General features: G+C 43.2%; 1 protein-coding gene across 2 annotated transcripts in view; it reads right to left on the bottom strand.

Moving 5' to 3' along the window:
• NRDC (nardilysin convertase) overlaps positions 1-15,759 on the bottom strand; it is a 64,417-nt gene that overhangs the window by 14,084 nt on the left and 34,574 nt on the right. For both annotated transcript variants that reach the window (XM_031969132.1, XM_031969133.1), the window contains 8 exons: positions 15,241-15,310; positions 14,845-14,922; positions 13,817-13,937; positions 13,675-13,733; positions 10,613-10,667; positions 2,378-2,482; positions 1,078-1,201; positions 483-569 (listed from right to left, as the gene is read on the bottom strand). In XM_031969132.1, coding sequence (XP_031824992.1) covers positions 483-569; positions 1,078-1,201; positions 2,378-2,482; positions 10,613-10,667; positions 13,675-13,733; positions 13,817-13,937; positions 14,845-14,922; positions 15,241-15,310 — 699 coding nt within the window. The remainder of the gene's footprint in view (positions 1-482; positions 570-1,077; positions 1,202-2,377; positions 2,483-10,612; positions 10,668-13,674; positions 13,734-13,816; positions 13,938-14,844; positions 14,923-15,240; positions 15,311-15,759) is intronic.

Here is a 15,759-nt window from a genome sequence, read left to right as displayed (position 1 = left end):
CAGGAACACTTTCACAGCACAAAGTCAGGCCTGGTTCAGAGCCACGGCTGGGTGCAGGATGGTGGGAGGCATGTGATGCATCCCAGAACTGTTGCTTGGGTGACATGGAGACTTAATGGAGCCTGGAACCCGTAGCTCCTAAATCCTGGCCTATAAAACCCAGATCACGATCCTCATACTCCTGACTTCATTAAAATGGTCATGAAGGACCCTGGTCTAATACTTACAAGTCCTAGAAAAGAGGGCCTTCCTCCATAACTAAACTACAGCTATTGGGCCAAAGGGACCCGGCCTCTGGTGCACGACACACAATGCTTGTTCCTGAGCACTGGACATCCCACAATGGGACACGAGTAGGAGCTAAAGAAATAGGGACTAGGGTGTGGCTGGCAGCTCACAGTCTTTGCTGCCCCAAAAGGCGGTTCTCTCAGGTGACTGCTCTAGACGTTCGAATGCACAGTGCATGAGCTCATCTCACTCACCAATATATTTGTTTTCAGCAGGAAGATGCAAATCAGGATTTAATTCAAAGTCACTGTTCCACAGGTCGGCCCATGTTTTTTCTATATCTGTATAGGAAAAAGTCAGATGAAGGAACCGTGCAGCTTCCTCACCCCTCCCTGAGGCCTCCTTTCTCTTCACCCCAAAGCCATTCAGAAGTAAACTGCCTGGCCAGGAGCTGACAAGTGCAGAATACCCCACACTGATGCCCAAAGGATCTTCCTCCTGTCTGTGGGTGCTGGGAGAACCAGGGGCACAGCTATGGACACCCTATCGCTCAGTGATCCCCCTTGTCCCCCCCACTGACTGAACAGGTACAGCAGCACAGTGGCAGCTTCCCAGGGGCAGGGGGAGGTAATATGGCCAAGGCTTACAGCTGTGAGTGAGAGTCTGGGGTCAGAGAAGGGAAAGGGGAAAACCTGGGGGGTGAAAAGTCTGCCAGAATGCTGTAATGCACTGAATACCCCCTTCCCAGGGCTAGGCTAATGCTCCAGACTAAAATCAGGACGACTTTCTATGAGAAAGGGGAGAGGAAGGGGCCTGTTGGGCTCCGTCTCAGGCAGCGGGCCCCCTTACCTTCTATGCTGTAGTGAGTCCCAAACCATTTCTCCCTGAGGTCACACTTCCCCTCGTTAGCAGCAGATAGGAGGACAAGATTGGCTTTTTGTGGGATTAGCTGATTAAGGGCATCAGTAATAATCTACAGCCACAAAAACAAATAAATCTTTACTTTAATACAGAATACTCCTACTAAAGCTGGCAGGCAAGTTCCCACAGACTCATCAGCCCAAATAACCTTCATAACCTCTGCTTTCCTCACTGGCATCAATAATTAACATAATAAATGCTTGTTGACTAATGATGCTGTAGGTGAGGCAATGTGGCCTAATGGACAGTGGCACTGTGGGCATAGCCCACAGTATCCTTAATATCGCAGGCATCCCTCTGAGCAGGGATTGATCAGGTGGGACAGGGAGGCCCTGGAGGCAGTTGCCTAAACTGATAAAGTCAGCGCTTTTTACAAATGATGGTGTAATCAATCTGGATCAAATGCACAGGGCCCAATTTTCCAAAAGCTCATTTATAAGCTGGTAATGAGAACTAGGAATTTTAATGATATCAGTAGTCATTATGGTTCTCTAGCTAGCCCACAAAGACTGACACCCAAAGGGAGCAGAAATTAAGTGAAGACTTTCCATTCTGGGAGGACCTACTGAAACACTTTACCCAAAGGGATCTTGTTCTAGAATTCTGAATATTTTAAGGTTTCAGTAGGTGAGCCTAGGGAATAAAACATCGCTGGCAACATAAAAACACAATTTCCAAACAAAAATGAAGCAGCACCAAGATGTGACTCAGGAGACTTTCACTCTGCCCTCAGTCACATGGAGGACAGAACGTGACATCCAAATGCAGGCCGGTCACTGATCCCCTCTGCAAGCGGGGTTCTGGGTTGTGGGATCCTCCCCATTATGGGCAGGGCCTCTCCCATGGGCTAGTAGCTACTCTCTGGAGCTTAAAATTCAGGGACTCATTGCACTTGTGCCCGAGTATTTTTACTGTTAAACTTCAGATTTCCCCCAAGCCCAATTTCATTCAATTTCAACTGTACAAGATCATAAAAATAAAAGTTCTGAAAGATGGAACACTGGGAAAGAACTCAATTGAGGGGAGACAGCAGTGCAAACTTCTTATTCAAAAAAAAAACAAAAAACAAATATTGGTCGATAAACTGTTTCAAAAGTCTTATCAACAACAACAAAACCCCTTCTGATAATTTTGCTGTTTCCCCATTTCTTCGGGGAATTAGTGTTTCCGGTCACCCCCTCCCTTACTCTTCCCGACCCCCTCTCATCCCACCAAGTAGAAAACATACCTCTGGCTTATATTCAAATAGAAGCTGGTCCCCAGTGAGGAAGTCTGGCAAGGGGTACAGCTGCATGTTCTCACACATGTTTTCCACATACTCAACTGGATCTGTCTGTGGACAAGCAGCACTTTTACTGCCAGGACATCCCATCAGTAACTGCCCACAAAGTCTCCCCAGTATAGGAAGGAGAACTCACTGTGTTGTAGATATAACCATAATCTGATCCCTGACCCTCCCAAGCAAACCTCTGCCCATCCCCTGATGGTAAAGGAGTTGCCACACTGGTGCCGGATTTTTTCTGAAGTCTCTTAGGGCACTTGGGCTTCCATGCAGAAATGTCCTGCTCTTTGGGCCCAAGTTCTAATGGGATCTCAGACCCTAACTAGGCTGTGACACACTGTACAAGTCACTTCACTGCTGTTGGCTTCAGTTTCCACATCTGTTAAAATGGAGAGAACCTACCTCCCAGGGCTGGCATGAGGGCCAAATGAGAAATACTCTACAAACCTCAGTGTGCCTCATAACTGCCAGCCAGAATTAGGAAGTCCTTCTGACTGGTACCCCTCAGCACTATCTTTTTGCATGATAGTGCTACACAAAAGAAATTGGTCTGCTCTTCCATGTGAGTCTATTAGAAAATCTGTCCACAAAGGAAAATAACTGCAATTCCCCTCACTGTTGATCAAAGTTATGATTTTCAGACTCCTAAACATCTTTATTCTACTTTGGACCCAATACTTGAGCTATTATTAGCTTCTGCCTTGAAATAATACCCTACCCTGCTTAGCAGCCCAAGTGCAGCTTCTGGGTGACCTCTCTGGCCATTCCCAGGCCTGGAGGTTCTCCCTCCTCATCCCTGTCCTCTCTAGCCCTCTTCATGTCTCAGCTGAAATCCCACTTTCTGCAGGAATCCTTGCCCAATCTTTTGGTGTGAATGCCTTCTCACTGTCAATTCTCTCTAATTTAATGTCTATATATTATTTGTCTGTGGTTATTTGTACACTTGCATGGACTTTCTATCCCATGGTCAGCATATGATTTTGTCTGGCACATAATAAATGTTTATTGATTGATTATAGTATCACGTATTCTGCTGGTTCTAATTGTTTCATTCTGCATCAGTTCTTCTGAGACTTTCCATGTCTTTCTGACACCATTTATTTCCTCATTTCTTCCAAAACATTCATTTAACACAACTTATTCAGCCATTCCTTAACTACTGGATATCTTCTTGGTGGGCCGGTGTCCTGCCACCACAAAAAGAGCTAATAATTTTGTATATCAAGGACTTTTCCCTCTTTCTTTGGCATATTTAGGGTACAGACCTACTGTGAGGCAGGTGAGTCAAAAGACACATCCTGTTTAGTCACTTTATTTGCCCAATTTCAAAATGCTTTCCAAATTAGTTGTGCTCAAGTTGCTGGTTATAAAATAAACCCACATAAGTCATCAGCATTCTTATATATCACTAACAAAATCCAACAGTCAAGAGTTACAAAGAGAAATCCCATTTAAAGTAACTACTGATAGTATAAAATATTTAGGAATCTATCTGCCAAGGGAAAATCAGAAACTTTATGAGAAAAACTACAAAACATTTTCCACACAAATTAAGTCTGATCTAACTAACTGGAAAAATATTAAATGCTCTTGGATTGGGCAAGCAAATATAATAAAGATGACAATATTACCTAAACTAATCTATTTATTTAGCGCTATACCAATCAGACTTCCCAAAAACTATTTTGATGACCTAGAAAAAATAACAACAAAGTTCATATGGAAAAACAAAAGGTCAAGAATTTCAAGGGAATTAATGAAAAAAAAATCAAATGAAGGTGGCTTAGCTGTACCAGATCTAAAATTATATTATAAGGCAGCGGTTACTAAAACTATCTGGTATTGGCTAAGAAATAGACTAGTTGATCAATGGAATAGGTTAGGTTCAAAGGACAAAACAGCCAATAACCTTAATTATCTAGTGTTTGACAAACCCAAAGACCCCAGTTTTTGGGATAAGAATGCATTATTTGACAAAAATTGCTGGGAAAATTGGAAATTAGTATGGCAGAAACTAGGCATTGACCCACACTTAACACCGTACACCAAGATAAGGTCAAAATGGGTTCATGATCTAGGCATAAAGAATGAGATCATAAATAAATTGGAAGAGCATAGGATAGTTTACCTCTCAGACCTGTGGAAGAGGAAGGAATTTATGACCAAAGAAGAACTAGAGATCACTATTGACTACAAAATAGAAAATTTTGACTATATCAAATTGAAAAGTTTTTGTACAAACAAAACTAATGCAGGCAAGATTAGAAGGGAAACAATAAACTGGGAAAACATTTTTACAGTCAAAGATTCTGATAAAGGAGTCATTTCCAAAATATATAGAGAACTGATTCTAATTTATAAGAAATCAAGCCATTCGCCAATTGATAAATGTTGAAAGGATATGAACAGACAATTTTCAGATGATGAAATTGAAACTATTACCACTCATATCAAAGAGTGTTCCAAATCATTGTTGATCAGAGAAATGCAAATTAAGACAACTCTGAGATACCACTATACACCTGTCAGATTGGCCAGAATGACAGGGAAAGATAATGCAGAATGTTGGAGGGGATGTGGGAAAACAGGGACACTGATACATTGTTGGTGGAATTGTGAATACATCCAGCCATTCTGGAGAGCAGTTTGGAACTATGCCCAAAAAGTTATCAAACTGTGCATACCCTTTGATCCAGCAGTGTCTCTACTGGGCTTATACCCCAAAGAGATACTAAAAAAGGGAAAGGGACCTGTATGTGCCAAAATGTTTGTGGCAGCCCTGTTTGTAGTGGCCAGAAGCTGGAAAATGAATGAGCAAATTGTGGTATATGAATGTTATGGAATATTATTGTTCTGTAAGAAATGACCAACAGGACGAATACAGAGAGGATTGGTGAGACGTACATGAACTGATGCTGAGCAAAATGAGCAGAACCAGGAAATCATTATATACCTCAACAGCGATACTGTATGAGGATGTATTCTGATGGAAGTGGATTTCTTCAACAAAGACAAGATCTGAGTTTCACTTGATCAAGGATGGACAGAAGCAGCTACACCCAAAGAAAGAACACTAGGAAATGAATGTAAACTGTTTGCATTTTTGTACTTCTTCCCAGGTTATTTATACCTTCTAAATCCAATTCTTGAGCAACAAGAAAATTGTTCGGTTCTGCACACATATATTATATCCAAGATCCACTGCAATCTATTTAACATGTATAGGACTGCTTGCCATCTTTGGGGAGAGGGCAGAGGGAGAGGGGGAAATGGAACAGAAGTGAGTGCAAGGGATAATGTTGTAAAAAACTACCCTGGCATAGGTTCTGTCAATAAAAAGTTATTTAAATTTAAAAAAAAAATTAGTTGTGCTCATTCATAGATCCACCAACTGTGAGTAAATGTAAGAACAAATTAGGGTCAAAGAAATTTGCCCATCCAGTCCTGACCTTGAAACTCACTCACTCTGCCCCCACCCCAACATACATACATGCATACATACACACACACACACACACACACACACACACACACACACACCCCTACCTATTTCCCACAATAGCCCAAGGCTGGTGAAACCCTTTGTCCCTTGACCTCTTGTCATCACCTTCTGCTTAGTCTTCCTCCCTCTGGTCTCCTCCACTCCCATAAAGCATGGTTCTGGCCGAATCACCCTCCTAATCAATAAATCTGCAAAAGCTCCTTACTAAAACTCTGAGACTGAATATAAAGTACCACTTGCCTTTAAAGACCTTCTCCCCTCTGCCCCCTTTTACTTTCCAGTCTTCTAGAAACCGTGACAGTCCAGCCCCAACAGGCTCCTTGCTGCTTTTCAAACACAAAAACTCACCCTGGACTCCAAGCACCTCCTCTGCGGTGCTCCTGCTGGCATTTTCTCCCTCCTCATCAAATCTCAGCCACAATCCCACCTTTCCCATACGGCCTGTATTGTGCATGGAACGAGTCACTCTTGTGTCAGCCCATTAGACTGTGAGCTCCTGCACAAGTCACTACATAGGTCTAGGCCTGGGTCTCACCTTTCCTTGTACCCCACCACTCAGCATAGAGCTTGGCACACCATGAAGGACTTAATAGAGGTTCAGGAAATGACCGACAACTTCTAGCCCCTGACCATCTGCGGCTGCCTCCCTGAGACAGTAAGAGGAGGTGGAAAAGAAGCCAACTGGTTCACCTACGAGTTTTCTCTGCCCTGGAGTGCCCCACCTCTTTGGCCCAAAGCCCCTCTGCCCTTCTGAAACCCCAACTACCCTGGGTCACTGCCACCAACAGCATTTTTCCTCCTGGATGCCGCTGGAAGTGGGGACACTGTCTGTCCGACCCCTCCAGTTATGTTCTACAATCTCTTCCCTCCCACACATTGCTCCTTACCCCCCCCATCCCACTGCCCACAGAACACCAGTCCCAAACCTGTGCCCTACTCTATTTCTCCCCCACCTCAGAACACCTGTCTTCTCTTTCACCATCCTCTGTCATGTGTTCTTTCCTCCTGTCCCCCACCAGCTATCACCTTCCTAGCCACTTCTCCTTTGCTCCAAAAGGCCAAGCTCGCCCCTCTTGGGGCCCTGGACCCCTTCAGTCACTCACTCTCTATCTCCCCTCTATCTAGATCGAGATCCACTCTATTTTCTCTCCCGAGCCCTTGCTCCACATCACCCAGCTGCCTACTGAACATCTAAAGGGCATGTTCAAAATTTAAGTCATTAGATTTCCCCACAAACCATTCCCTCTTTTCCACCATTTCCCACTCACTTAAGTTCATCAGAACCTACACTTGATGCTTCACTGTCAAGTCCTCTTACCTCTACCTTTCAAGTAGTATCCCTCCCAGCTGTCCCCCAGCCCCTTCCCCTCACTCTTGTGACCACTGCCCAGGTCAAAGCTCTCAGCTAAATCATTACACCCACTTCTACCCTGGACTGTCTCAGATTTCTCTGATCTACCTTTCACAAAGCTGCCAAGTAGATATTACTAAAGAATGGGTTTATCATAGTGTTCCCCTGGCTCAAGGAAGCTGTCTTTCTTATTTTCTCCAGATTAAAATAAAAAGAGCCCTTCAGAACACAGCTCCAGCCAACCTTTACAGGACTCAATGCACAGGGTTCTCCTTTGTACCAGCCAAACTGGTTTCTTCACAGTTAAGGCCCTCCTCTCGTCTACCCCTTAGGATCCTTCACATCCTTCCCACCTTGGCTTCAGTGTCCCCTGCCATGGGAAGCCTATCTATGAACCCCCAGCTGCTAGGCTATGGCTCCCCTTTCATGGGACTTTGTACCTATTTACTCTTCTAGAATGGAAGCTGCTTGAGGACAAGGATTGTTTCATCTTTGTACCCCCAACATCGAGGCTAGCGGGGATCTGACAGTACACACTGAATAAATGTAGGTCAGTTAACAACCATTTATTAAGTGCCTTCTATGTGCCAGACAATTTGCTAAGGAAAAGACCTTGCTCTCATAGAGCTCACAATCTAAGGACAATGTGCACACAAGACATGGCCAGAGAAAACTGGAGATGATGAGCAGAGGGAGTAGCAAACAGATTAGGAGAGGCTGCCTATAGAAAAGGGGATTTTAGATGAAAAGAAGTCAGGGAAGCCCAGAGGCAGGAAGGAGGGAGAGCCTGGAAGGTGGGAACTGGTCAGAGAAAAGGCTCAGAACAGAAGACAGGAGTGTGAGGAGAAGCCCAGAGGGTGGAGTCTAAGAAGATGGAGAAGGAGGAGGGAAGGGCCAGGCTCTATTTTATCCTGAAGCTAATAAGGTGCCACTGGAGTTTACACAACAGTGTGGGTGTGTCATGGCAAGGCAGGCAAATGGCAGCAGAGTGGAGGATGAATGGCAGTAGGGAAAGGCCAGGCAAAAAAGTAAATGGAGGGACTACAGGAGCTGCTGGACACAGGAGGGGCAAGCTTGAGGGATGGCTAGGTCATAAGCCTGGCTGGCTGGAAGGACAGTGACAGGGGACACAAGGAAGACCAGTCCAGCTTCAGATGTCTCTGGGATACTTAGTTTGAGATGTCTAGCACTGGGAGATAAAACTAGCAATCAGGAGAGGGCAGACCTGGATTAAGAAGATCTGAAAATCAGTAGCAGAGATGTCAAATGAAGCCATAGGATCACATGGATCACAAATCAAAGCATACTGGTTTTCATTTTATTTTGTCTTGGGGGGAATCTGTTTTCTTTCACAACATGACTAATAAGGAAATATCTTTGCATGATTACATATGTATAATATATATCAAATTGCTTGACATGTCAGAGAGAGAGGGGGAAAGAGAATTTGGAATTCAGAATATTAAAAAACAAATGTTAAAAAGTATTTTTACACATAATTGGAAAAAAACATTATTTTAAAAATAAATAAGTAACATTCTGTTATATGGGATGATACTTGAAATAATTATTTGATGTAAGAAATAGAAAATATTCATAAATTATACATTTTTTAAATTTTGGGGGGGAAATCCTCTTATTATAGCAATGTGAATGATGACACTGAGTTAATCAACCCAGAAAAATATGGAATGTAAGTTACTTGAGGAAAAGAACTGTCTTTACATTTGTACTAGCATTCTCAACATTCAGTACAGTAGTTGACATTACAGTAAGCACTTAATAAATGTGTTTTTATTCATTCACTTGCTTACGTGGAAATCAGCAGTATGAGGAAAGGCTAGAAAGTTCAATGGTTCTCGATGGTATAGGCCTTGGATAATGTCACAAAGAATTGTTAGCACACACAATACAAAAAAGCTATCAGAACTGGAAAGGAATTAGAATGTAGAATGTCAGAGCAAGAAGGTTCTTAGAGCATGGAAGATTAGACATAGAGTGGACCTCACCTGTCCAAGAGTCTTATCTACCAGGTGGAACCAGAGCCCATCTTATTCAACTCCCTGACCAAGATACTTTACCACACCATACGACTGGCCTCCTTCCTTCCAGGGTGACCATTTAAGATGGTAAGTGTTTGCAGCACCATCAATTCCAAGCTCCCTAGGGTCCTAGTCACCATCCATTTAGAAATGATACAACTAAAGCCCCACATAGTGTGGTTACTGCTAAAGTCAGGACTAGAACTCAAGTCTCCTGGTGGGTTCATTCTACTGAACTGGTAGAAGTATCTCCACAAACATCTAACATAGGATATTCCAAATCATGCTGTCCTTAATCCCTTGGGAAAGTAGTTGGTGTTGTTCTTTGTCCTTTGTTCTCAAAGAGGACCATGACATCAGGGAGCTGATGCCATGACATTTGAGTGAAGTGGATTTAAGTGAGGGAGGGCTGGGCAAGGCCTTGTCTCCAGAGTCCATTGGAACCAGGTAATAATACTAACTCACCTCGTATACAATCAGTTTTCAAAGCACTTTGTTCATCCTCAGCCTGGTAAAAAACTAATTTAAGCAAGTATTATTATCCCCATTTTAACAAAAGTGAAATCAGAGGAAAGAATTGTGCCTAACCTGACATCACCTAGATATACAGAATCCACCCCTCTGACACAAGACTCTGAGTCTAGTTCCTCAATCAATTAATCAGAAAGCATTTATTAAGTACGTTACATGACCAACACTGGAAACACAAATGAAAAAGGGAGATATACTCCTGCCCTCAAGAATTATCCATTCTTCTCCCTACCCGCCCACGAAAGGAGATCCAAGAGATTGTATGGAAGTAAAGACAAGATTTTGGGACTGATAGAGGTGGGAGGTAGTGGAGAGCTGGGAGGTTCAGCTAACCCCAAGACTGAAAAGCTGAAAACCCAGAAAGATGGTGCTGTTTTCAAAAGGAACAGGATTGTGAAAAGGGTCGAGTTTGAAACAGATGGTGATGGGGCACTGATACCCTGGATAAACAGGAGTTGGGATAGGGCAGAGCTGGAAGAGATCGGTCAAAAAAAAAGAATAAGAGCCACAGGCATTGGTGGCGTCACCAAATAAGAGTAGAGAGCACAGGCAAGAAGAGAGGCCTAAACAACTAGTCACTTGTCCAGTGTCACAGCACATCAACGTGTCTCTATTACTTATTTTAATTACATCATCTTTCAGATATCAGTGAGGTTTAGGGAATGACACTTAAAATGCCAGTAAAGCTTTTGATACAATGCAATAAGCATATGAGGACAAGGGCCAGACCTGAAAAAAAGTTTGACTCACGGTACCTGTTCTTGGTAATGAAATTCATTATCTTCAATTTTCTGAATCTCTTCAAAAATTCTGTAAAAGAAATTACAGTTAGAGTGCATCATATTGTCACATTTTCAGAAGAATACTTAAATTCTTATTAGAATACTAGAACAGCCCCACCTAAGCAGAATTTTAAGACCTTGGTCACTGTAAGGAACAAGAAGTATGGATACATCTCCCTCCTACCCCCAACACATGTATACAATCACACTCACACACACACACACACACACACACACACACACACACACACACACACACGTGTTTTCCCTTTGCCTGAGCCTCTTCTGTCTGTAAAATTACCATTTCCTGTCTCCCATATTGAAAGTCTGGGACTTTCCCAATTTTCTCAGACTGTTCTCACCTATATCTAATTGTTACCGAGTCCCATCAGCGCTGTTAACAAGCCTTCTCTGTACAGGAACTGTGCTAAACACTTTATAAATATTCTCTCCCTTGATTCTCACAATGGCCCAAGAGGTAGGTGTGCTATGATCCTCCCTACTAAGTTGCTGAGGATATCTGTAGATGGACTCCCTGACCACCATGGGGGTCCTTGCCTGCTGCTTCCACATCTTTCACATCCTTCAAAGTTACCAGCTCTAACCGCTTTCCCCTTTTCCCCAGTGACCTCTAGATTCATCTTCATTCAGTTTTCTTCCTCCTGTCTAGACTAACACAAGGCTCTTCCTGGCCCCCTCTATTGTTCTTCAGGCTTCAAGCTCCCAACCTTCACAATGGATCATGGTTTCTATTTCTCCCTTCCCTGCCAACATCCGGCCAGTTGCCAAGCTTTGTCCAATTCCAGCACCGCTCCCAGTTACCAAGCATGCCTTGTTACCCCCCCTCAATTCAGGTCCCCCAACACCTCTGGCCTGGTCAACCAGAAAAGTCTCCCCGTCCCATTTTTGCCAACGTGTTTCATGGGAACACTAACATGCATTTCTTCTGACTTCCTCTGCCCTACAAACAAACAATGCTCATCATGGCATTCAACATCTGCAAGAGCTCTTCAGGGCTCATGAAGTAAAGAACAGATTTCCCAGCCTGGAATTCTACAAGCTGGCTTCAACCTTTTGCCCAGGCATTCTCCAATCCAAACTGGTTTTTTCTTCTCCAGGCCCAATCATTACTCCCCCATGTCTCCACCCATTTCTTCCCCAAATTTCTATTACAACCTTCCTTTCCTTCCTTCCAGTCCAGCTCAGGAGTCATCCCATCAAGTTTTTCCCAATGCCTGGTATAATCAAGCATAATATCAGGTATAATCAGGGGTTCTTTGTCAAACTTCTTACAATATTCTGGCTGGACCTCTCCTATACAGAGGTATCATGTAATAGATTAATTTGCAGATTTGTCTTATTATCCCCACTATACTAAACTCCTTGAAGATGCTTGGTCCTACTTTATCTATGAAACATAATGTACTTGAGCAGGGTGGGGGAAGAGGACAGGGAGAGGGCAGCTGGGTGGCACAATGGGCAGAGTCTAGAAGACAGAGTCCAGAAGACTCAAGTTCGAATATGACCTCAGACAGGTGACACTAACTAGCTGGGTACGTCACTTAACCCCAACTGCCTCCCCACCCCCCCCCCAAAAAAAAGAAAAAACCCACTACATTGACTGAGGCATAACAAAAATTGTTAACACAATTTAAACAATTCATAGATTGTACTGAATACTTGGTCACGAAGCAGCTAAGTATGGACAGCAGAGTGCTGAATGGAAGCTGGGGATACAAGGGCTATTTCAGGCGCTCAGAACTTTGTGACCCTCTCAGTATCACTTATCTTTAAAATGAGGATAAACAGCACATGCCCCCAAGGATGATGGGAGGCTCACTCTGCAAAGAAGCCCCAAGCCAGCCCCATCCTATTCCCTTCCCCGCTCCCTTCTGTCAGCCCTTCCACCCTTCCCTTCTCCCCTGCTTTATTTCCTGCTGCTTGGCAACACAGCAAGAGTTCCATCATCTTTTAAAAGCTGACTTGACCCTTCTGTCCCTCAGGGCTAATTTCTGATCTCTTCTGCTCCCAGAAAGCTCTAACCACTGACCGTCCACATTTGTATTCTTAAAATAGATGAGGATGAGAAAAGAGCACTCAATTTAGCAAGAAAGAAATCACTGGTGACCTACAAGAGAGGAGTTTGCATTTGTGTGGTGGGGAGAGTAGGAGAGGGAGGTGAGAGCTGAGACAGTGGGCAGCTTTCTTTCCAGTACTGAGCTGCTGACCATAGCCTTCTCCTGCTCAAGAACTAGTACCTGTGATAGTCTTATCTGTAAAGCCCTTCACAAGCTGGCTCTAGCTTATGGGTATGTTCTTCTACATTCCTCTCCAGCCTAACTGGAACTACTGTCTATCCTTGGTGCCTGAAATTCTGCCTCCACCCCTTAGACCACCCAGTGTTGCCCCCCTTTTCCCCCCTCCACCCCCACAAGGCTCAGCTCAAGTGTCACTTCCTGCCAGATTCCCATCTCTGTTAGCTGACACTGCCCCCAGAGTATATCAGGTGGCTTTCCTACAGAGGATTTAAGAAAAACAGGAGCAAGAATTGTACCAGATAAGAAGTAACTGAATTCAATTCACCGACAGAGCTTCAGTGAGTACCAGCTCTGTGCCAGGCCTGTACTGGCAAAAAAGAATGGGAAACATTCAGGTGGCAGAAGAGGCACAAAGGTGCTCAGGAAACAGCTCTAGAGGCAAGTGATGGTGCAGGCTACATAAGTCAGAGCAGCTGAGAGGATGGGACAAGAATGATCAAAGAACAAGACTTGGAGAGATTATAACAGTAAAAGGAAGGGACATTCACCTGCCAAGACTAGGAATAAGTGGAGCTCCTGAGGAAAAAAAAAAAGCTGCTCCAGAATGAGTGGGCCTCTGGGCCCCTCACCGAGAGCCTTCCATGTCCAAGGGTCTCTTTCACCCATACTCAGCACTTCTATACGGGGGCATCCACTACTCTGGAATGTGCCTCTTAAGAGAGGAAACGGCCCCTCTCAAAAGTCGGTTCCTCTATTCCTCTGATGAGGACTAATTACCTTTTATCAGGACCTAGTTGCTGCAGCATTTTTAAATACTGGAACACAGTATGAGCAACCTAAAAACAAAATGCATGATGAGTTTTTTTGAATAGGATAGTTATACAAGAGAAAATGTATTTTGACAATGAAAAATTTTTACCTCATTGAAGTGTTCATAACCTTCATCAGTCAATGTAATAGAAATACTAAAAACTGAATATGTAGAATTTTGCTCAAATCCTGTCTCACCATTCCCACCAAATAATGCGAGAGCCCAGCATCTACAATAAAAGAAATGATTCCATCTATATCAGAGAAGTAGTAGCTTGTGATGTTTCCATTGGCTAACTGAAAGGCTTCCAGACATAATAATCCCAACCATTAATAATAAAGAATGACAACTAGAGTGGACCAAGGCTAGCCTGGAGCCAAAAATCTGGCACATCATGTCAGTCTATCCACTCCATGCCAATGAACTTACAAACTAGAGCTAAAAATATACAAATAAAGGGAAGTCAGTGTGTGAATTTGGAAATAAAACAAAAAGACACATAAGAAATATTTCTGAAATCAGGCAGAGGCAATCAATTAAATCATCAATGCAGGTGGAGGGTTGTAATTGAGAGCCAAAGGACCTAGACGATCCAGTCTGTGCCACATATACAATTAAAGCAAACAATGAATGGCAAAAATGGGCAGTTGGTCAAAGTGCCTGCCTACACAGATCCACTTGAGTACCCTGAAGGATCTGGTTCATTCCTCCTGAGAGGATACTCCAAGTTCTAGATAGCAAGTCAGTAGAGGCCTGAGACTGAAGCCAAGTTTCCCACATTCCCCATGGTTCTTGAAGAAATCATTCAGCCCCACTCAGTTCTCCAAACAAATGGGTGAGACCAAATGCTCTCTCAGAGCCTTTCAGTCTTAAATCCTGAGAGCCCATCTGCCTTTATTGTAATTATTCATTAAACAAACAATCTTGTCCTTCCTAGCAAGACAGAACTTTATTCTTCACTGGATTCATCCTTCCCTGACTAATCCTAGAATCTATGTCTATTTCAATATTAAAAGAGATGATTCTTATAAACACAGAGCAAGTGCTTTCTAAATACTTCTTCCCTTCCCTTCCTCTCCACCCCCTCCCATTTCAAAGACCACTCCACAGGACATATGAGTTAACAGAACACTTACTTCTTTCTAAGAAAGGACAGGATGCTGCCTTTGCCTTCATGTCCCACTAGCCAGGAGATATAATGAAGTGGCTTTACCCTAAGAGACAAATATCCATCAGAACATATTACAGAGATTAACAATTCTAAATGAATTCAGAAAGCAAGGATTTACTACACATAGTTCAGAAAACTGATTCCCACATTATAACATGTTTAGGAAAAAAGTTAAAATGCACTTTTGTCAGTGGAAGATTTACTTACACAAGTACAAGTATGGCCTTGTAGGACCAACACAAGCAGAAAAAAGATTTTACTTCTATCTGAAATCGCCAGAACAGCATAAAACTCCCACTTCACTTAACTGCTTCCAAGATAGAGATTACCTAGAGGTGATGGTCACATTTTTCCACCTTACCTGTAATGCTGTTGCTGGGGAGGAAGAGCCCAAGTGATGGTCAAAGCATGCACCTTCCTGATGGGAACCACTAAATGGGAAGAGATTTTAAATATATTATTCCCAAGGCCTTGACCCTTTAAAAAAGTGTGGGTATATTATAAAAAGGAACTTAACCAATTAATGAAAACAGGGATTGGTAGAAAAAGTATTCATAGTAGAAGCCAGTGATGGGAATGGCTAAGCTATTAGCATATAAGAATACTATAGAACTGTATAAATGAAGTGTACATTTTTAATCTTCCACTAAAGTCATCCTCCACTTTTTCTTTCTTGCTCGGAGGCAGAAATAGGTTTTAAAAGGTTAGGCCCCAATGGAGCACAGCCTCAGCTGGGCCCACAGGAAGGTAGAAACCGGGGACACTAAGGTCATTGGCCATCTGGCTAAGGATTGAAAGGCTCACCTATAGAGGCTGAGCACCAGGGGTGGCATTTTGTTGCCCAGAATCACTCAGGAAAACCAGATAAGTGACAGAAGAA

This window comes from Sarcophilus harrisii, chromosome 4, assembly GCF_902635505.1.
Source record: "Sarcophilus harrisii chromosome 4, mSarHar1.11, whole genome shotgun sequence".
NCBI lineage: Eukaryota > Metazoa > Chordata > Mammalia > Dasyuromorphia > Dasyuridae > Sarcophilus > Sarcophilus harrisii.
This window is presented reverse-complemented; position numbering and strand designations above follow the sequence as displayed.